This window comes from Lissotriton vulgaris, chromosome 9, assembly GCF_964263255.1.
Source record: "Lissotriton vulgaris chromosome 9, aLisVul1.2, whole genome shotgun sequence".
NCBI lineage: Eukaryota > Metazoa > Chordata > Amphibia > Caudata > Salamandridae > Lissotriton > Lissotriton vulgaris.
In genome coordinates this window covers 261417185-261440637 of record NC_141697.1, presented here as the reverse complement: position 1 = coordinate 261440637, position 23453 = coordinate 261417185, and the positions used below count along the sequence as shown (strand labels likewise).

The 23453-nt window shown below is 45.9% G+C and overlaps 1 protein-coding gene across 1 annotated transcript in view; it reads left to right on the top strand.

Annotated features, from left to right (window-relative positions):
- NEK9 (NIMA related kinase 9) overlaps positions 1 to 23453 on the top strand; it is a 341543-nt gene that overhangs the window by 236738 nt on the left and 81352 nt on the right. The window contains exon 17 of the mRNA XM_086937511.1: positions 12325 to 12495. Coding sequence (XP_086793637.1) covers positions 12325 to 12495 — 171 coding nt within the window. The remainder of the gene's footprint in view (positions 1 to 12324; positions 12496 to 23453) is intronic.

Below are 23453 nucleotides of genomic sequence, written 5' to 3'. Positions count from 1 at the left end.
GGTCTGCCGCCTCTAACCAGTGAGCCACACCTCTCCACAATGTGTCAAAGACTACATCTCAGTGTTGAAGTTGAAGCCAAAATGCATGCTTAGACTGGCCTGGATGTAAGGATCTGACTTCATGAAGGGATCAGTCCACTTGCTGGTGTCAATGATGTTAGTCAGGAGACTGAAGAAGATATACATGCACCTATGAAGGGAAGCCTCGTGCTCATGAGCACACACACCTTTCCACATTCCCCCAAAACACAGATGTTAGCATTTGAGGAAGAGACACCCATTGAGCCTCCTACACCTCTATGGACCAGAAGCGTTCAAGACTGTACCACAAGCCCTCCACCGGCTCCCCCTGCTTCTAAGGGTTCCCCTTTACCACTGCCTACCCTACGCAATCCTCCACAGCTTGAATATCCACAGCTTCTCCGGAGTCTCTTCACACAGAATCAGATCCTGGTGGTTCATACCACCATCAGTACCCATAATTTGAGACCTAAACGCCCAGGGAAGGGGACAACACATGGTAAAACTATAATGTAATCAAAACCCTTACTCCCCTGTCTGAATACATCACCTCTTAATCCTGAGAGCCACTCACCTTCACAAGGTAAAGATGCATGTTGTCTAGGATGAGCATCATTTCCTCATAGGGACTTGCCAAAAGAATGAGAGATCGGTAATTTGTACTCCCATATCTGCTGCCCAAATACTAAGTAGCGCTAGTAGGTCTCTCCCACAGCTCCCAAGAGTGAACAGTATAGGAGTGTAATCGCTCTAGTACTGCTATTAATGATGTAAATTACTTGGAGATATTCATGCTTATGGTGTTCCTCTGCCCCTTTTTTCCTCCACCTCCCTACTGTCCCCATTAATGTGCCATGTACCAGATAGTGTCTCTGCTGTAGATTATAATCCTCACAGAGTTCTTAGAAATATGTGCTAGTACCTCCTGCAAACAACCTGCTCACTATGGTAAGGCCCTTCTCAGCCCACTCATTTAGTCCCCTCCAGAGTCCCTGATGTGACCAAGCTATTAGAGATTTCTTTAGTAGAATGCAGGTGTGCATGTATTTTCTCTAATGTTGTTCCTGACCTACTCTAATGTCCGAATTAGAATGCAGCTATCCTCGACTAGTGATTTCCAAAAGTAGTTAAGCAACAGTTGCGACAGGTGAGCCCTATGGGAGATGCCAGGGTTATTCATGGCTGCCTCTCCCAACTGGCTGCACACCGCCACCTGCACGCTCACTGCAGCTGTGCATCTAAGTAACCTAGTCCGAAGTTAAGAGCTGCTGAACCTTCCTTGTCTGTTGGAAGTCTGCTATCCTGTGCCTTTTTTTTACCCTATAATAACATCACCAGCATTCTATCCATTTCACGTAACACTGATCCAGAGATCTGTTTGGGAATAGTGGCAAAGAAATACAGTAGTTTCTGCAGCATGATCATGTTTGAAAGGGCTATACTCCCCAAACTAGAGATTGCCAGTGTGCTCCAGAAAAGAATAGACTGTCTAAGAGAAGTCAGCACTGCAATAACATTCTCTTCCAGCAGGCCATGCTTTGATCTATAGATCCAAACAGATATTTTATCAAGATAGTTTCCCACTTAATGACGGTGCCAAGTGGATGTGGCATATCCATTCCTTCTGGATCCCTCACATAATATCCACAGGCCTGATCCCGGTTTACCCTCAGGCAAGAAAGTCTGCCAAATGTCTTCAGAGCCCCAATTGTGCCCCTCACACCTGACTTGCCTCCAAGCAGGTAAAGCACCATGCCATTCATGAAGAATGGTATGTATAATGAGCGCCAATCGATTGATATCCCCTGGTAACACAGGCGCTGGCGAATCATCACTGCGAGCGGCTGTAATGCCAGAGCAAATAATAAAGGGGGAAAAGAGCATCGCTGTCTCCGGCCCCTGCTCTCAATCCAAGGCTCTGAAAATATTGGGCTCATTTTGCCTCTAGCTAGGACTAAGGTACAGTAATTTGGTCCACCTCAAGAAGTCATGGCCGAGCCCCATACCCCGCATTGCTGCATACAAGAAGTCACACTGAAGTTATTCAAAGGACTTTTCAGTATCAATGGTGATAACCAAGGCTGCTGAAAAGCAGTCCAGGCATGTCAAATAGCTGTATTAGTCTCCTTATATTGGTCATGACATTGCGCCTACAGTTAAACCCATTTTGGTCAGGGCGAACAGCGTCACTTTACCCTAGGGAGCAGCCATTCACTAAAGTTCTACTTAGGAAGTTATACTCCCATAACATTTGTTAGGAGCAAAACCATGACACTGTCCCTTATAGATTGCGGCAGGGATCCTATGGCCCTAGATTAATTGAAGACCTTTGCCAGTTTAAGTCCTAGGACGCCCACATATGCCACATAGAAATCATTTGGTAATCCATCATTTTAGGGCACCTTCCCTCTATCCAATTCCTTTATGGCTATCTTCACCTTGTTCAGTTCTCTCCGCTGCCAAAATCTTTGTCTCCTTCTGTAAGATTTTGCGGAATGAGGCATGCATTACATAGTTATCAAACTCTTTTGCACAGTTGACATCCCTAGCTCAATAAAGGCTGTTGTAATAAGTTTTAAAGGCAGGATTTATCTCAGATTGGGAATATAGTGGCTGGCCCCCTCCATGTGGGTATGCAGGATCTGAGTAGCCTTTTGTTCTCAACTGACCGGCCAAGCCAGCAACCTCCCTGCTTTGTCATGCTCGTCGTAGGCATTCATGACAATCACATTAATCTGTCCACTTGCAACTTCAGTTTTTCCCTTCCCAATGCAAGGTGCCCCTGCCACCTCCTTCTCTATGGCATTTAGCAGTTGATTTTGCTTAGTAATATCTGCATGTAGCTTGATTTTCGGCAGAGGAATGGTTGATTACCTCCCCCGGGAATCCCTTTAAAACTATATTCTCAAGTAGGGTGACATTAGGACAGGTTGGTATACATTCTTTAGGGGGGATCCCACTGCACCTTCATATGAAATGCACTGTTATAGAAGTAAGTCCTGGTTAAGTATTCGACCCGTATGACCTTTACCTGCATCAGTTGGCAACAGAGGAATTTATCCAGCTGAACATGTAAATCATGTAAACATAAAAAATGAGAGTATGCCTTTCCCCTGAGGTTAAGGGTCCTCCAGCTGTCCGCCACGCCCGCTGTCCTCCATTATCAAAAGCTGTGGCCGTCCTATATGTCCCAGACATAGGAATGGGAGGGTAAGAACCCGTCCATTTCAACATTCACCACACAATTGAAATCCCATCAATAACATGAGAATTCCAGTGTCGCAGACAAGAGGGGAAACTATTTTAAAAATGCCAGTTGTTCGACATCCCCATAGATGTTAACCAGTGCAATATCCTTGTCCTCCAGCCTGCCCTTACATTCTTTCTAGGTCGATTAAGTTTGTCAGGTACTGGAAAGTCATGCCAGTCTTGCCCAGATCAACTCCCCACAGGCAAACACAGAGTAGAAGGTGTAGTACATATGGCACTACCATCTCTTTTATAATGCTTGCCCCTCAGACTGTGTGAAGTGTCTCTTGAAGATATGGTGTATGTGCTCCTTATCTCTTAATTTATGCTTGCACATTATATAGCTTACTGGGATTGAGACTGCGCATGTTGTAACTTGAGAACTTAATTTGACCTAGAGTCTGTGTTGTCAAAAGCATCAATCAAAAGTACATATACATTCCAGTGAGTAGCACCACCCTGAACAACATATGCCTTGCACTGTTGTCCATCGTTCTGCTCCAATGAGAGCCTGCAACATTCAAAAACCCTTTAACAAAAGTAACAAATTTAGATCTCTCCAACATTCCCCCTCCAGGGCTATGTTGACAGGCACAGTGTTAAAACTAATGAAGAACAAAACTATCTTTGCACCTCCAGTGTTGCTCGTATAGATCCCACCGGTAGATGCTGTGGGGGAAAGAGCCACCAACAACCGCAGTAGCCAGCTGGCCCTAGCCGCCTGCAGCTCAAGTATATCATGTGAAAAGGATATCATCCAATCTAGGCCACAACATGGTGCTTAAGGATTACAAGTACATTATTATTGTCCGTTTTTACAGGCTAATATCATATTCTCCGCCATGCCAAGGGCTACTCTAGGTAGCATGTTATCATTGTTGGAGTCTTGTAATTTGTTTTGAGGCCCAGAGGCCAAATCTTCATCTGTATTGTAAGCTTCAGCAGGAGATTTGCATGAGTGGCTCATTGTCGCCGCAGCTGATGTTTTGTAGGCGCATTCTCTTTTGTGTGTGCTGCCTTTTACACACTGGTGACTTGTCAAGAACCTTCATCACCTGAGCTCAGACTCCGACATTATAGCTTTCAATCCAGGACCACGATTCGGCAGGACCATTGACAAAGGGTGCCTTTCCCTCCAACTGAACTCTGACAAAGACTGGAAATAACAAAATCTATTGTTGACCTAAGTTATGTAGGTGCTTCACAGGTTTGAATGACATGAACTGGGTTGAACTGACATTGTGTTGTCTGCGTATTTAGATACCATTGCATTATCTACTATGAAAGGAACCGCTGACATGGCCTGATGTAAGTAGTAGTCAGCCCAATGCTGACAATTGGTACAAGAACTTGCACAAGGCTAGTGGACTTGATACTTCCCCAGAAACACCCCTTTTCTCTCCTGGAAGAATCAGCCTTCTACACCATTGTAATGCGTAGGGAGGCAGAAGTCCTTGACTTCCACCTCCCCACCATGGAGGTGAAAACAAACGTTCTGACTGAAGCCCTGCTGCCTGGCCAGACTGCTTCTAAACGTCTCCTCCCTTTCAGTGAGGCTTTGACGGATGCACTCCCTTGAGCTTGGGCTAAGCCTTGTAACAGACCTCCTGTTAACTCACAAATTGCCAGGCACCTCTGTCATGCTCCAGGCGACCCGGTTGTCTTATCCCAACACCCCTCTTCAGAGAGTCTTGTGGTGCAAGCTTCTACTAGCCGGACCAACCCCAACAATTTATTTCCCTACCACTCCCCCAGACAGTGAGTTCAATAGAGTGGAGACATAGGAAAGCACCTCTTCTCCTCAGCCAGTTTAGTCCTGCATTCAATCAACATCTCCTGTTTATTTGGCCATTACTCTTACGCCCTCTGGGACTCTGTGGCAAAAGTCCTCCCTGGTGTTCTGGAATACTTTCACCCTGTTCTTTCTAAGGTCATTCAGGATGGTCGTGAAGTGGGCATGTTCACAATTCATTGTGCCTTGGACACTACCAACTATGGTCAATGGGCTGTTGGCACCAGTTTTGTCATTTATCGCCATGTGTGGCTATGATCTGCTGGGTTCTTGGGCGATGTCCAGTCCTCCTTGAAAGACATGCCTTTCAATGGGGCCTGCAAGTTCTGGTACAAGGGTGACTCTGCCCTTGAACGTTTCAAGGAGAGTAGGGCTACCACTCACACTCTAGGCCTTTATACCCAGCTTCACCAGCAGAAATGTCAGTGCTTCTTTTGTGCCTTTGGCCGAAGTGTCCTTTACTGCCAGCCTATCCCACCCCACCAGGGAACCCAGCAGTTTTGCGGGAGAGGCCTTGGTGTTCCCCCACAGCCAAGCCTAGCATGCCGCTCAGTCCATCCCCAAGCGCTACACTCCCTGCCAAATCTCTTTCTTGTACCTACAGGGTCCTAGGCACCCAGTGGGAGGCAGAATCTGCACATTCTAGCTGAGTTGGCAGGTGATCACTTCAGACACGTGCGTCCTCCAAATTGTTCGCAAAGGCTAGGCCATTACCTTCCTTTCATCCCTGCCGTACCTTCCACCGTCTACTGAACAACTGATGGAGGACCATTTCTCCATTTTACGACAGGAAGTGCAAGCTGTTTTGGCCTAAGGGTCTGTTGAGAGGGTGCCAGAAGTAGGATGTTGTTGTTGTTCCAGCTATTTTCTGGTGCCCAGGAAGGATGGAGTTCTTTGGCCTATTCTAGATCTGCGCTTTCTTAATCTCTTCGTCCAGAAGGAGGAATTAAAAATTCCTAGGTTTTGTCTGCCCTCAACCCTGGAGACTGGATCGTGGTGTTGGGCCTGCAGAACACTTTTTTTTCCATATTCCTGTCCTATCGGCCCTACCTGCAGTTCTTGGTGGGAGAGGAGGATTTTCAGTTTGCTGTGCTTCTCTTTGGTCTCCCTAGACCCCTCTGGCGTTCAGAAAGTGATGGTGGTGACCGCACACCATCGGAGGTCAGAGGTGCCAGTCTTCCCTACCTCAATTACTAGCTGTTGAAGGCAGTCCCACCCTTGGCAGTTATCAGCCACCTCGAGATTACAGCGAACTTCTTGTCCTCTTTGGGACATATCTATAAATGTGCCAATGTCACACATGATTCCATCCCAGACGCTTCCTTCCATCAAAGCCATTCCGGACAAGGTTCAGTTTTGTGCCTTTCCCCTTGGTCCTGAATTTTAGTTAGGTGTACTCTTAGATGGCTGGGACTGACGACCTCCTGCATGCTGATGGTCGAGCATTTCAGGTGGCATATGTGGGCTCTGCAGTGGTATCTGAAGTCCAAGTGGGCCCAACATAAAGGGAACCACGCCGATGACATGCAGATTTTGGAGGAGACGGTGAAAGATCTGAAGAGGTGGCTACTAGATCGCGGTTGGGCCAGCGGCAGAGCCCTCTTCATTACCCACCCAGAGCTGATAGTGGTAATCAATGCATCACTTCTGAGCTGGGGCGGTCACATGGGTGTGGTGGAGGTCAGAGGCCTCTTGTCTCTAGCTGAGTCCCGGCTCCATATCAGTCTTCTGGAGTTGAGGGCCATCCGTTTGGTGCTGCCATCCAACAAGGGTGCTCACTGACAACACCACTGCCATATGGTGCTGCAACAAACAGGAGAAGTGGGGGTCACAGACCTTATGCCAGGAGGCCTTGTGGCCCTGGAGCTGGCTGGACCACCAGGTAATCTTCCATGTGGCAAAATGAACTCCGCTGTTGGCGCCCATCAGATCACCAGTGGTAGTTACACCTGGAGGTGGAACAAGGTCACTTCCATGAATGGAAAGAGCCTTGTCTCGATCTGTGTACCACCGCCAATAACATGCAGTATCAGCACTTCTGCACTCTGGAGTTTCCCAGGCATGTCTCACTCAGAGACCCGTCGTGCCCTAAGTGGGCACGACAGGTCTTTGGACTCCTGTAAGTCTTTCCACTGATACCACTCCTGCCAGAGTTTTGACGAAGATCCACCCTGGCCTCCGCAGCCTCCACTTTCATGCATGGGAAATAAGCGGCGACAGCTGAACACCTACGACTTTCCTCTGGAGTTAATTGATGTCATCTTGGCAGCCAGGCTTCCCCCAACGAAAAGCATATATACGTATTGGGACAAATCTGTGGCTTGGTGTGGCATTCACCAGATTGACCCCATCCAGGCCAAACTGTCTGATGTTTTATTATTTCTTCAGTCGGTCACCCTGCCTGGCCTTGCTCTGGGCACAGTTAAAACTTATGTTTTTGTCATCTCTGTCTTCTTACATTAGCCTAATCAGCCCGCTTTCTTTCAATCACCTGTTGCGATACTCTTCTTGAAAGGGCTGCAACATATGTTTCCCCATTCCCCGTTTGTGATGCACCAAAACCTCAATCTTGTCCTTACTTTTCTAATGTGCTCTCCATTCATGCTGCTTCATAGCTGTCCTTTACAGCTACTCGCCATCAAAGCTAAATGCGAGTAAGCTTCAGGTTCTCTGTTCATCCACCATACACTATCCCCCATCTCCGATAAGCTGGTTCTGGGAACTAGAGTAGCCTTTCTACTGATAGTTGTGACTGTTCGACATCGGGCAAAACATCACCCTGCTGGCGTTCTATGCTCTTCCTCACCCCCAGGAGAGACATCACCCAAGAGAGGGCTCTGGTTCTTCATTAATTATACCAAAGAAAAAAAGCAAATTATGTCTGGGTGTGACACCTATACAGCTTCCACATGTCATTTCCAGAGCTGGATGGCGCCTGTGCCCAGCTGCAAGGAGTTGCTCACCTTCCAGCACGCAAAAGCATTTCTGAAAAGTTTCCACGTACAGTGTGACACCTGGGTAATATCCAAAGGTGAGGAATCTGCTGCTGATAGTCTATACCAGCAAGAGCATTACCGAAGTTAAGTAACTTCTTCTTTCCCAATGGACACCATGATCTCTCTGGGATTAAAGTGGTTGGACTCCTGCCTTGTTAATAAACTGGTCCCGGCAACCACAAGCATTCTATAATAAAACATCAATTTGTGGACTTAGGCCATTTAGCATGGTATTTAATGAGCTCTGCCGTGCTGTGTGCGGGTGTCCCACACTCTCTTCCTCTGCCATTTCTCGCTAGGATTTCAAATTCTTGAATGCCATTGATTAAATTCTTTACTGCCTTCATCCTTCCATATTTGTCAGGCAGATGGCATCATGACATTAAGTGTGAAAGCACTCACAAGTATTAATCTAGGAGAATCTCAACACCCTTTGTGTTCTCAGCTCTTCCTGTAATCATGTCAACAGTGATGCAAGGGCACGGGGCATCCAACTGCAGATTAGCTGGCTACATTTATTTTATTTCTGACAGGAGGATTATTGTAAATTCCTCAATCACATTTTCAGTAAGGTAATCCAAAACAATATTTAATGTACACACAAGGTTTCCTGGCACTATTACAGTTATCAGACTTGAAAGAAAACTATGCTGAGAGATTATCAACATTGTCTTTGAATAGATTGGAAGAAATGAGTCTTTAGAAGTTACCTGAAGCAGGAGTGAAACTGTTTACATTTCGGCTAGAAAAGGGGTATTGTTCTAGAAGTGTGACGCTGCCACTCTGAAGACTTTGTCACAGAGAGTAGTCTTGCAATGTTTTAACTGGGGCAGAGGAAGTGGGGAAGTTTGAATCTCTGATATTTACAGGCCCTGTTTGGCTACTAGAAGCCAGTGTAACTCTGTGTAGGAAATCACCTTTTTTGTTTGCACACCACAGATAATTCACTTTTTGCTGGGCCCTATATTTGTGCTGACTTTACTGCTGGTTACCAGGGATAAGTGTACAGAGTTGTAAAGTGCATGTGCTTTCCCTTTAATCATAGTTAAATTCCCTGATTCCTTATTGGCACATTTAACTTGCCTGTACGTCACTAGTGTGTAGTTTTAAAAGTGCACCCAGAGCCTGGAAGTTAAATGCCACTTGTGGTCTTTAACAACTATTATACCATCCGCTAATAGTGGAAGTGCACACTTGGTTTCAGGCCTACCAATTTAAGCGGACTGTGAAAGTGCAAGACTTGCACTGCTACCTGTTAAAATAAAACGTTCTTACCGGTACAAAACTCACTCTTGAATATTAAGTCACTCCTATGTGGGCCTTGTAGTCCATATCGCAGGGTTCATTATATTTAAAAGTAGACCATTTACAACTTTAATGTTAACATGTATTTTCAGTGACTAGAAAGAATGTAAATGTTATTTAAACTGTAGGAAGGCTGGTTGGCACACAGAGAATCCCTGGCAATCCATGTTAGAGCCTAATACTGTCAGAGGCTAAGTGTCATAAGTCTTTGCTAGGTCTCCATCTTGAATAGGTGTGAAAGCAGTGTGAAATGCCTCCCAGGTGCAAACAATAGGGTGACCTGAAAGGGAAGCAATGACTCCCCTGCACGCTACAGAATATGCAGGGTGGAGGCTGTAACCTCCTTCTGACAGCACTGTGTCAAATCCTACTTGACAGGTCTGTTAAGCCAACTGTAACACTTGTGGCACACTATAAATGGAGAGACCGGATTCCTAGAAAATTCTTGTGTAGTTGCTGTTAGAATTCTGGTAGGACAAAAGCACAGTCATCCAACAACCTTTCTGAGTTTGTTGCGGGTGTAGTACCTGCCTCAAACTGGATTTTAGTGTTATCAATCAATCTATATTTGTATGGCGTGACTAGTCATCTGCAAGGGTATACAGGCACTTGGTAGCAGGGCTCAGTCGAAAGCCCAGGTCTTAAGTCTCTTCATGAATTCCTCCAGTGAGGGTGGTGCCCGGATATGGAGTGGAAGGCTGTTCCAGAACTTAGCTGTGAGGTAGGAGAAGGAACGGCCTCAGCTGTGACTTCGGCGGATGCTCGAGGTTTGTGCGAATGTGGCGGAGCATAGGTCTTTGGGCAGTTGGTGAAACTGCAGACAGGGGTTGATGTATGCTGTTCATATATTGTGGTGGGTTTTGTAGGTGTGTCGATATCTAGAATTGGCATCTTTACTTGACTGGGAGCCAGTGGAGGTTCCTAAGGTGTGGGGTGAAGTGGGTCCGTTTGGGAACGTTGAGTATGAGTCTGGCTGCTGAGTTCTGTATCGCCTGTAGTTGTTTACTTCGTGAGTTCGGTGGTAGTTCCGGCGTACATTGCACTGCCATAGTCCAGCTAGCATGTGACTAGGGCTTCTGTGACTGTTTTGCTCGTACCGATGGAGAGCAATTTGTAGATTCTTTGGAGCATGCAGAGAGTGTGGAAACATGCAGAGGAGACGGCGTTGATCAGTTGATTCATGGTGATTTTGCTGTCCAGGATTATGCCAAGGTTGCAGGCGTGGTCTGTGGGTTTGGGAGTAGATCCCAGCTCTGTGCCTCCAGGTGTTGTTCCATGGGAGTCGTTGTACCCAAATATTAGCACTTTGGTTTTGCGCGTGGTGAGCTTGAGACAGTTGGTCTTCATCCAGTTGGCAACGTTCTTCATGCAGTTGTAGAAGTTAGTCTTCATCGTAGTTGGGTCTGCTGAGAGCTAGATGATGAGCTGAGTGTCGACTGTGTAGGATATGCTGGTGCCGTCGTAGGTCCTGACTGTGTCAGCTAGGGGTGTCATGTAGCTATTGAAGAGGGTGGGGCTGAGGGACAAACCTTGATGGATAACGCACATGGTGCTATTGCCTTCTAATGGGAATGGAGGTAGGTGGATTCTCTGGTTTCATCCTGTGAGGTATGATGTTGTCTATCTGAGGGAATCTTTTGGATTCCGATGTGGTGCAGTCTCTTAATGAGTGCGTGGTGGGATACGGTGTCAAACCTTGTGGAGAGGTTGAGGAGGATCAGGGCTTCTCATTCTCCTCCATCGAAGAGAGTGCTGTTGTCCGTAGCAGCTATTAGGGCTGTCTCTGTGCTGTGGTTGGCACGGAAACCATATTTGGTGAGTTGCTAGTTGATGGCCTTCTCAAGGACTTTGGCGGAGAAAGGGAGAAGCGAGTTGGGTTGGTGGTTCTGGAGTTCAGTGGGGTCGGCGGTGGGTTTCTTGAAGAGAGGTCTGACTTCTGCTTATCTCCATGTGTCTGGAAAGTTGGCTGTGGTGATGGATGCGTTGAGGATGGTGGTAAGTTGGTGGCTGATTTTTCTGCTATCGAGGTTGAAGAGTTGGTGGGGGCAGGGGTCCGTGGGGGCTCCAGAGTGGATGGAGTTCAAGATGTCTGTGGTGTTCTGCATGGTGAACGGTTCCCAAGCAGGTAGTGGCTGATCGGGCGAGGCTTCTGTTGGAGCAGGGAGGAGGGTGGAGGTCAGTGGGTTGGGACTCGAAGTTCTTGTAGATAGCGGATATCTTGTTGTGAAAGTGGTTTGCTAGGGTGTTGCAGAGTTCATGTGAGGGAGGGATCATAATCTCAGTTGCCGTAGGGCAGGAGAACTCTCCTAAGATTACCAAAGTACATTCCCCTCACACAACCACCCGCAGCCCTCACATCCTAAGTTTAGTGCAGCTGAAGACAATTGCCATTATAAAAATGCCCTGAAGCATAATCTATAATGTAATTTTAATATGTGCTTGTAGCGCTGATTGTGTTAGTTATGTTATTGCCTTACAACATGTGCAAACTTCTTTTTCATAATTCATATCTAAATCTTATGGAACTAGGTTTATAGTGATTTTTTTGAGGTGGAATTATAGTTGAAATTATCTAAAAAAATTCAAAGTATTGTTTACTTTGTTATTTTTATGTTTGGGCTATGTTGAGTTCTCATCAGTTGGACAACTAGAAATTATTTAAAACCCTGTGTTCTGGGGTCTCTCCAGTGTTGGATACTCCAGAACAGTCTATTTCGAAGTGCTAATTCTACAGGGAAATCATTGTTCCTTACTGCAAGATGCAAAACTTCAGCTCATTTACCCTTCCACTGCGCAGAACTGGTCTGTAACCTTGTTATTGTGTTTAGTCTCAGAACTGGTATGTTTATACCTCTCTGCATCATTTGTTTATTTGTTGTGTAAGTGTATGATCATAATATTGACCATGCTCTTTTGTCTGAGGGACTCAAAACACCTCCACCCATGACTTTCTTTTCACAGATAATCATATCTTTGCCTGGGGTAATGGAGGAAATGGTCGCCTGGCAATGACACCAACCGAAAGGCCTCATGGGTCTGATATCTGTACCTCCTGGCCACGACCCATCTTTGGCTCACTGCATCACGTGCCAGACCTGTCCTGCCATGGCTGGCATACTATTCTCATTGTGGGTGAGTAGAAGTGTAGTAGAGATTGCTGTTGATTTAAAGCGAGGACTGGAAGACTGAAGTGCAGAGTGAAACAGTTGTTCAAGCAGAGAGGAACATGATGAACAGTTATGACAAGTTGCATTTAATTTCTGCATGCAAGTTGCATTTAATTTCTGCATGCAGCTAGTCATTGTTGCGATAACGTAAGTACCCTTCGTGGGTGGTAGTGACTAGTGTAAAATGCATTGCTGAAAACGTGACTTTGTCTTGTAGATAATCTGTATAATGGGTATCTGCAAAGTGCGAAACCTGCTCATTCAAAATTATGACCTGCTACTGTGTTTGTGTAACATCAGTGCATTCCCTATGTTGTCCTGGGCTTTGTCTTTAGGAGTGATTTGTATTCATTTTCTGTTTTGCATTATTGCATATGTATTCTGGGAGTGACTGGGTACGTTTGTTATTTCATTCCTCTGAGTAATCCAAAAAGTAAAAATATGTTGTATTGAACACTAATGATCGCTGGGCATCATGTACACTGTTTCTTAGAGCTGAGTCGGTGCTTTTAAGAAAGTAAGAATTAATTGACCCTGTCAAAGGCTCCCAATGGAAACATGTTTTTCAGCACAGTTTTAGGTCTGGATTGCCCAGGCATCTCCAAGATTGAGAAGAGCCTACTGTGCTTTCCTAATATTCTGTGTTTGCAGTTACCACTTTGTGAAGTACAAAATGCACAATACCTGTGAGTTTTGGAAATTCACAAATATTGCTTAGAACCACTAGTCTAAAGCAAAAACGTCGGGACAAAGGCAAATGTGAATTAATTTTTTAATGTGGCATTGTAGTTGAAAGATGATGCTAAAAGTTTCAAATGAATTGTATTCTGCTCTTCTGATGGATACTTCTGACCAGATTCCTCACCTTGTGAATATCCCCATATGCCTGACTCGACATGAAAATTTCTAAAACAGTACTACTCTGTGCCGGTAGGTGGTGCTGTGTTGACCATATTCTGCTCCAGAAGTGACACACATGCGCGGTGACGCCAGTTCCTTTCTTCCTGCGTGTTCAGAGATTGTTCCAGAGTTATTAGGAAATTGACTTGGCCATCCTCACGGAAACATGGCTCAATGAATCATCATCTCCTACCATGGACCTCTTAATACCACCCCAATATAACATCGTCAGGTTAGACAGACCAAGGAATGTGGGAGGTGGCATAGCTTGCATTCACCGCTCAGAGATCGAGGTCGGCCAATTCCAATCTGACCCCTTAGACTCCTGCGAATACCTGGGGATCAATGTAAGAACACCAAATAATCAAAGCTGCATCATACATGCATTCTACCATCCACCAGGAGAGAATGCAAAGTTCACAGAACAATTGATGGAGATCATAACGACTAACTCTAACTCGGATGCCAACAACATATTCCTAGGCGACTTTAACCTGCACTGGGATGACGGAAAGGACAAACTGGTCAACTCGCTTAAAGTCTTCCTCAGTGAGCTAAAACTTATACAAGCTTGCAACCAACCCACTCACTCACAAGGAGCGACCGTAGACTGGATTATTGCGAGAAAGGATATGGCATCAATCCTCGCCATAGACCCATGTGACTGGTCTGACCATCACGTCATAACATTCGCGATACCGATAATGAAAAAGGGTAGGACCGTGCAACCACACAAGCTCAAGAAACTGATCCGAGACACAAAAGAGGCTAATATAGAACTACTGGTTGAAAGGTGTGAGAAAGATCTGAAACCACCTTACAATAAGCAAAATGTAAATGAGCTGACGGAGCACTATACAACCGTGATCGATAATATCGTCAATGACACCATGCCCCAAAAGCTGAAAAAAGTCTCTGAGAAACCAAAAAATCCGTGGTTTAATGAATCATTGAACGAGGACAGGCGCAAACTGAGAATGGCTGAAAGGAAATGGAGACAACATCCCTCCTCCCCGGAGCTGAAAGCCCTCAGGAAAACTAGAAATGAATACAATAAAAAGATAATCAACTCCAAAAAAGAATTCATCCGATCGGAATTGGACAGAGCCACAAACAGACCGCGAAAACTCTTCGAGATTTTAAAACAGCAGTCAAACAAACTAGCCAAAACGGTCCAAGAGAATACAAAAACCCCCATAAGCTGCGAGGAATTCTCCTCCTTTTTCACGGAAAAATCCAAATTACTAGAGGTGGAACTCTCAATTGCAGCAACTAACCTCTCGACCCTTCCTCCACCTAAAAATGAGGCCAAGGTCACAACAGGAGACCTACAAACAAAAAATATGGCAAAATGGGATACATTTGAATTATATGACCAGAGAAATATCGCCAAAACGCTGGCGGAACTCCGACCGAACAACCACTATCAAGATCCTCTACCGGGAAAATGTGTAAGAAAAATCAGCCACACTCTAGTTCCGATCTGGACTGAGATAATAAATGCCTCACTTGCACAAGGAACCCTCCCGGACTGCCTAAAAACAGGGCAAGTAGTGCCCATCATTAAAAAGCTGACGGCTGATGCAACAGACCCTAACAACTATCGACCAGTGACCAACATCCCTCTACTGGCCAAACTCATTGAGAAATGCGTACGGGGCCAACTGAGTCAACATATCGCTAAATTCTCACTACTAGACGACTGCCAATCTGGATTCAGAACAGGACACAGCACTGAGACCGCGATCCTGCATATTGTCGATGACGCACTTCAAGCCTTAGACCAAAATCAAACATGCCTACTAATCCTCCTAGACCTGTCATCAGCATTCGACACGGTAAACCACGAAGTGCTATTGACTAGGCTACAAAACAGGATGGGACTGTCCGGAAACGTGTTGAAATGGTTCAACTCCTTCCTACAAAATAGGACTCAACGATTCTTAGTGAATCAAGCAATCTCTTCCCCAAGCCCCAACGAAATCGGGGTCCCACAAGGCTCAACGTTATCCCCAGATCTATTTAATTTATATGTAGAACCTCTCACGGAGATTCTTCAACAATCACAGATATCCTATCACATGTATGCTGATGACACGCAATTATACATAAAGATCGCCTCCCTCGAGGACATTGACCTAATGAACAAGACACTAAAGAGAGCACTGCAATGGTTAACAATGAACCATCTGAAACTAAATGCCCAGAAAACAGAATTCCTGCTAATTTCACCGACAAGGAGCGAACCGGATGTTAAGGAATGGACTAAATTGGTGACGGCGCTAAATTGCGCCCCGACCCTAGTTAACTCAGCCAAATCACTAGGAATCACCTTAGACGAAAACCTTGATATGAAAAACCATATTAACTCAATGGCCAAGAGCGCCCGCTTCCACCTAAATTACCTAAGAAAACTGAAACCCTTTATCTCAGAGTCCGATCTAAAACTGGCTATCCAATCACTAGTTATCTCGAGGATCGAATATGGCTGCACCACACTAGCTGGCCTACCGAAAACATCCACAGCACCACTAAAAGCCTGCCTCAACGCAGCGGCAAGACTCATCACGGGATCGAAGAAATTTGATCATATATCTCCTCACCTGAAAGCACTAAACTGGCTACCCTACGAAGCCAGAATTCAAATGAAGATGGCCTGTATTACACATAAAGCGGTTCACTACAACACGCCTAGATACCTAGCCAAGAAACTTAAGATATCAGGAGGTAACAGAACAACTAGAAGCGCAAAAGAACTGCTGCTGCGACCAGCCTTCTTCCACAAGAAAAAACTTACAACAGAGCATTCTCTGGAGCTGCCCCCAGAATATGGAACTCACTCCCGCCAAGCATCAGGAAGATTCAAAATACATTATTATTCAAACGAGAACTTAAGAGCCACTTGATGAGTGAATACCCTACTTAGAGATACCTACGGACTACTGTGACGAACAGTTATGCTACCAGAGGATCGCCCACTTCAGGAATGTGAGAAATTCAATACCTGACATCTGTCTGTGCACATGTACAAGCCGAGGCTAGACACTTACTGCTACCTCATTTACTTGTGATCCTATAACTCTATCTGACTGACAAAACTATATAACCTCTACCTCACCTATCTATTTATCCACACTTCTTAATATGCACTGGAATACTATATAACGCTACCTCACCTAGCTTGGTTTGAGACCAAGACTAATTGCACAGACGTTAAGAAATTATATATCTAATCACGTCCATTCATTATATTGCCTTTCTACCTCATATATATGTTACTATTATTATTGCTACTATAATGTCTATTTTTGTTATTCTTCCCTGTTAAGCGCTCTGATACCTACGGGTCTTGTACGCGCTATATAAAACACTATAAATAAATAAATAAATAATAAATAAATATGCTTCTCTTTTTTCTTCACTCTGTGAAGTTTTTTTTCCTCAAAAGTTTTCCAGTGTGCAAGGGAAGATGTTACTCCCTTAGAATACGGGATTTAGCGCTGGTAGGGAGTGTCGCGTACAGATGTCTGTGACAGATACCCTCGATATGTGTCTCTGGTGTTTACCGCACGACTCGAGGCCTGTGACAACTATGCCCAAATTAATGCGGCAGCCATTGGTGAACACGGAGCAAAGCTCCATGTGGCCAAGCACCGCAAGGCTTCATACAGGTCCAGCTCCAGTTCAAAGTCGAGAGTGCTCCTGGGGTAGTTTCCACATAATTTGCTGTCAAAGTCTTCGGGTAAGTCCAATAGAAAACAAACAGTCCCAGCGGCCCTTCGTCCCTTCCCGCCACTGTTATTCTCTAGAGAAGGCATTAGGGTATTGCCTTGCCTTCAAGTCTCACTACCGTTCCACTGAGGAGTCCATTCCAACTTTGGTCCCAATGCAACCCAATTTTCTGGGTCCATCAGTGATACCTCAGCAGGTCAAAGCCGTTCTAGAGGCCATGCTGCACATCTTTGGAACACTTCTGGTGTGCCTTAGGGCTCTGGGGATCCACAGGGGCCTCCAGTCCGGTTACTATTGGCGGAGCCCTTCTCTGTGCCGTCGGTGCCACTTGAATCTGCTTTAGGTCCCCGCACTGTCATCGGTGCCGACTTCTTATCTGTGACCAAAATCCTCACCAGTCTTTTATGTGCCAACACCGGAGAACGCGCTAGCTATCCTGGTATCCGACACCAAGCCAAATTTCTCCTGACTAAGGCGACAACTAAATCCCGATGTGGCTCAGCCAATGCTCAATTTCCCTGACTCCGACACTAATTCATTACTGTGCAGTGGCGCACAGACACTACTCCAACTTTTTATCTTAGACTTCAACCAGAGCTAGCCTTATAGCAACAACAATGGAGGGGATGGGGGAACTGTTTGCCCTGCGTTATGAAGACAGCAATTGGTACATGGACCTCCCAGAGGCCACTGGGTTGGATACCTCACCCAATACTGGGTTGATTACCCCCTCTGGACCAGCTGCAGAAGTAAGTACTACTTTTACCACTGTGACTAGGAGAACTGCTGAAGTCCTTGACCTCCACCTCCCTACTATGGAGGTAAACACAAATGTCCTTACTGATATCCTTCAGCCTGCCAGGCACCCACCGAACCTCTCCTGACCTTTTTATAACTCTGCATCTAACTCTTTAGATTTTTAATGCATGAGCTTCTAAAAGTAGAGTTAATCATAATGTCTTTTCGACGACTCTGCCTGACAGAGTCCAAATGTATGTAAATGTAGGGCAACAGAATGTTCTCCTTGGCCAGAACTGCTTTGAGATCACTCGGCTCCAGCTGCCTCCTTGGGAGTTCTATTAATTTTGGGACATGGTAGGTGAGGTCTTGCTGTCATTCCCAGTAGACTTACAGGCTTTTTTGACTGAAACCATTCAGGACAGCCATGGTGCGGTCAAGTTAGTCATCTTCTGACCAAGACTGGTTATCTAGTAAGGACTATTGGGACAAGTTTGGTGCTTCAGCACCATATTGGATGAGTTCTACAGGCTTCTCCAGGGACATCCAAACATCCTTAATGGACATGCCATTCAACAGACTGGCCTGTTTGGCGAAAAGGCAGACTGTGCCTTGGAGGTTTTTAAGTAGAGCTGAGCCTCGAAAACTCTGAGCCTTTTGCCACCAGTCCAGCAATCTCCCCCAACAGTTTTTCCCTTTTCTAAGATATCCCAGAAGCTTGGCGTATCAACAGTGTCAGGCCCTCCACCCACTCAACAGGCCTCCCAGCCCTTTCGAAGTCACGGCCATGGTCCAACAGACAATGATCAGGCCATCAGTGGCAGTGTACGTCCCAACCCTCCATCTCTCTGGCAGGAAACCTCAAAGCATTCTTAGTGCACCCTTAGCTGCACATAGCCATCTGGTAGGAAGCAGGGTCAGCCATTTCCTTTGAGTGGCAGACCATTACATCTGAATGTAATGACATAAGTTAGGCTCCATTACATGAGCATATATTTCTCGTTACTCTTTTCAGCCCCAATGCATTTCAGGTGAAAACCCTTCTTCAGGGGGATCGGGTGAAAAAACATACAGTTTCTTGAAGCAGCCTCCTGCCGAAACACAAAAAAAAAAAATCACAACTCTGTGCGATATCATATGGTGTGAGCTTCAATTACAAATAATACTGTAATGTATCACTGTGTGCCAACACAAAGATAAGGCCCTAACCCTGTATGGTGAAACACCCTGTGGACAGGATTATGGAAGTATCGTGATCAGCACCAAACGCCGTAATTCCGGAATCAAAAGTCACAAGTTGAAAGCCCCTATGACATGCAGAGTAAAATCAAACAAAACGATCACCAAAATGAATTCAGTGGTGAAAACCAATGACAATAAACAAAGTGTATAAACCAAGGTGAGCTGAGTGACTGTACCTCAGGTGACGAGAAAGCGTCCTGCGAGGTTCGAAAATTAAAATTTTAAATGCTCCTGACAAATAAAACACTAATGTTAATATCCAGGTAAATATGCCCTTCCAGTGAAAGCCCTGTGAAACTGCTTTCTTTGACCTCTACCATGAATTCAAAATCATTTGGCAGGAATCTGATGGAAAAGGAAAGAAGCTGATAATGAGCTCGTAATGAGAGAGCTACTACGAAAGGTTACAACAATACCGAGTCAATATCTCACCATGTGACACGACGTTCTGTTATATCAGAGTTTTTTCAAATACCCGGTCAACAAGAATTGGGTCTAAATGAAATGAATACCAATTATAACAAGCTAAAAAAAAGCTAACTATACGTTGGTAATGAAGATTTAACGCTGTGAAACTCACCACGTTGTGAAGTGTAACATCGCTATCAAGTAACGCCGATGTGATCACGCTGAAAACGCAAGATGCGAACTAAGTAAGATTCCGGAACTGCCCTCGAGGCGTGGACTGTCAATCCAATTTTGTTGTGCAACAAGATAGTTGCCACAACACAGCTACAATTTACATCAAAAGTAAGCGGTGTAAACAATTCTGAGGGCAACGAGCAATAGTAAGCATGCACTAGTGATAAGAAGTATTTGTGAGATGGCGGTGGCGTGACTCGTGCTTCAGGTGAGCAAACCGATACAGAAACTAAGTAAGATTGCAAACTATGATACTATGAAGAAATACAAATAAAATAAAAATGTGATACTGCTAATAAGATGTTTGTGTCTGTCCCTCGCAGTGCAGTGACGTTTTCAAGTATGGTAAAACGCAATTGGGGAATGGAATGTGATTGACTGAGCCAGTGTGCTTATAAACAAAAGTTGGTGTTTTTAGTTCGGATCACGCTTTTGTGTGCAGTGATTCGTACCTTTATTTTACGTGATGTGCGTCCTACATAGGTGAGTCCGCATAGTTACTTTTTCAGGGACAGAGGCAGATCCCGGACAGGCTGCGTGACATGGTGCAAACCATGTTTGAAAATATGAAATGGCACACTCCTGTGTACCATGCCAAAGACACTGCATGGGCTATAAGTAAGTCACCCCTAAAGCAAGGCCTCGGAGCCTGTGGAAGGGTGCTTTACAGCACACTTGAGGACATATCTGCATGTACAGATATGCCCCTGTAATGTCGATTCCCTTTGATGGATATTACAAGTGAGCAGGGAAGCTATCTTAAGGTATGTACTGGTCCCTGGTCAAAACGAGTTTCCCCGCTACATAATGGATTCACTGAAACCTATGGTCTTTGGTATCAAACACCTCATATTAATAAACCCACACTGATTCCAGTGATGGATTTATTATTGCATGCACACAGAGGGTACCTTGGAGGTACCCCCTTAACCCTACTAGTACTCTAGTGAGTTGGCTTACTGGTCCTCTCCAGCCTGCCACCACAGATGAGTTTTGACACCATAGGAAGTAAGAGCCCTGCTCTCAGAGGTCAGAAACAATGCCTGCTCTGGCAGGAGGTGTTTACACCACCTCCAACAGGATGGCTAGTAAATTAGCATGTCAAAGCAGGGAGCTTCAAAGAGCCCACTGCCTTTGATGTGCAAGCCTGGCTTCTCCCAGGTCTGGGAGATGTCAGCCCGTACCCTAAAGCCCATTTGGCAACAGGACAGGCAGGAAATAAACTATGCTAGGAGGCGTGTTGCACCTCCAGGCTAGTCACAACCATTGTGTGGGCTACCTAAAGTGAACACAAAAATTAGGATTTCATCATCTTGGTTTGGTGAAATTTGGAACTCTGGAACACTGTGATTCCCACTCTCCACAAGAAGTGGTCATCTAAGGGGGTTTAGTGACGCCAGGGGTAAGTATCCCATTTGCTACTACCATTCACTCCCCTTAACGGCCCTAAATTGAGTATTTAGGTGGCCCTATGACACCAGGAAATCCGATTTGTCTGGCTGGAGAAAAACGTAGTACAAAGAAGACCTCACAATGCAAGAACTGATGAGCAGCAATTGACTTGGCGCAAACCCTGCCAGCCTACCTGCTGTCCCCAACGATTGCATGGACCTGGCTCGTCCAGAAAGCAGGGTCGCCTCCAAATGCCTACGACTTCACCAGTGAAGTAAAATCTCCCTTGGAGCAAAGGAGCTTCTTCACTGCATGTTTGCAGGCACCAAAGGGATTTAAATGAGTCTCTGCCAGCGCGACCCCACCAGACCAAACAGAACTGCACATGAGGCCCCCTTCCTGCGTTGCCGTGAACCGATGACCCCAGGGCAGAGAGACCCTCAAGAGTTGAGGACCCCTTTGGGCTCTACTAGACTGGCCTTCCAATCCCCACCTGCAGCCTTCCTTGCCAGACAACAGGTACTTCTAGATCCTCGGACTGTGAAACTCCAACACCAAAGAAGCACCACTGTACCCGAGCCCCACAACCCAAGAAGAAGTGGGCCAACGGGGTCCTTGGATCCTCAAGAGCTACGCCCACCTTTGTGTTTGGCCGGACTGGTCCCCTAGTTTCTGCCTGCAGCCTCCGTGCGACCCTATCAGAGAAACCACCTCTGCATCTCTGAGCCCATCAGCCCGAGTTCCAGTGGACAAGTGGTGTCCCTAATTCCCCGAGCATCTCAAAGACTGAGCCCCCCTTCGTGGGTTCACCAGTCATCCTTGATCAGATCATATGTGATGCAATTTCTCAAAGGTCAACAACATATGTTTTCACCAAAGCCTTTTGATGCCCCAGTGGGGCATACATTTGATCCTCACTTCACTTTTGTGTACCCCTTTTGAGCCAATGCACAGATGTCCATTGCACCTCCTCACTTTAAAAACTGAATTTATGGTTGCAATAACAACAGCTTGTCTTGTGAGTTCGCTTCAGGCCCTCTTGGTCCAGCCACCTTTTTTCCAGGTAAACTGATGCTGCAGACTTGAGCATCGTTCCTACTGATGGTGGTGATACCTTTTCACATTGGACAAACCATGACTCTTCTGGCCTTCTTTTCTCCAACTCATCCCTCAGAAGAGGAAGAGAGACTCCAGTGTTTGGCCCTAAAAGTGCACTCCACTTTTACATTGATCTCTCCAGGAAACATTGTTTGGGTGGCCAGCTCTGGTGAAATTCGCTGGGGCAAAGAAGGGCAAGGCGGTGCAAAAGCAGACCATCTTGCGGTGGATAAACCTCTGTATTTAGATCTGCTATGCATTAGCTAAGAAGCACTCTGCAGGTCTGGGGGCACATTCCACCAATTCTGAAGCTGCTACCACTGTGTTGGCACATGAAGAGCTTGTTATTCACCAGACATTTATGTGGGCATCAGTGCACATGTTCACAAAGCACTACTTGCCCATTCACTCCTGCAGGAATTATTAACCTGAGCCATTCCACACCCCAGTACCTTGGGAGGTCTTGCTTGGGTATCTGCGGTTAGAAGTATCCATCAAAAGAGCAAGTTCGAGGCATGTGGGCTGCTGAATTCATATCCGTGCATAGATCGCCGCCTAGTGTTGGGTCCGGATGATTGCACATTGTTGTCCTGGAAGAGTCTTCGAAGTATCACGAGATAGGTGGCTCTTTTCTCGGACTACAGTGCGCATGGGCATCCTCTCCATCCCCAGATTGTTTTTCTCCGCCATTGGGTTCGGATGCACTTTCCTACTCTCCAAGTTCGGAATCGAAAAACTTCTTTAAAGGCCAAAAGGCCTTCGGATACCGTCGGTATTGTTAAGCGCTCGGTGCCGATACACTTTTAGCATCTCGGTTGCACTCCAGTCGTCGAATCGGGCCGTGAGGCCTTCTCGACACCACGTGGACCCGCCGTCGATGGAACGAAGTCCCTTCAAGTACTGCCCTCAGTGCAACTCAAAGTTCCCGCACACAGACAAGCATCCAGTGTGCAACAAATGCCTGTCTCCAGATCACAACGAGGATAGTTGCCAGGCCTGTGCCCAGTTCCGTTCGAAAAAGACTATTCGCAATCGACGGGCGGCGAGGCTAGAGATGCAACGATCGGCGCCGGAGCCCGATAACATCTTCGGAGACGAAGACGATCTACAGAGCGCCGAGAACTCAGACCGGTACGACGAACAATACTCAGAGCCCGACTCAGACTATTACCCCGAAGA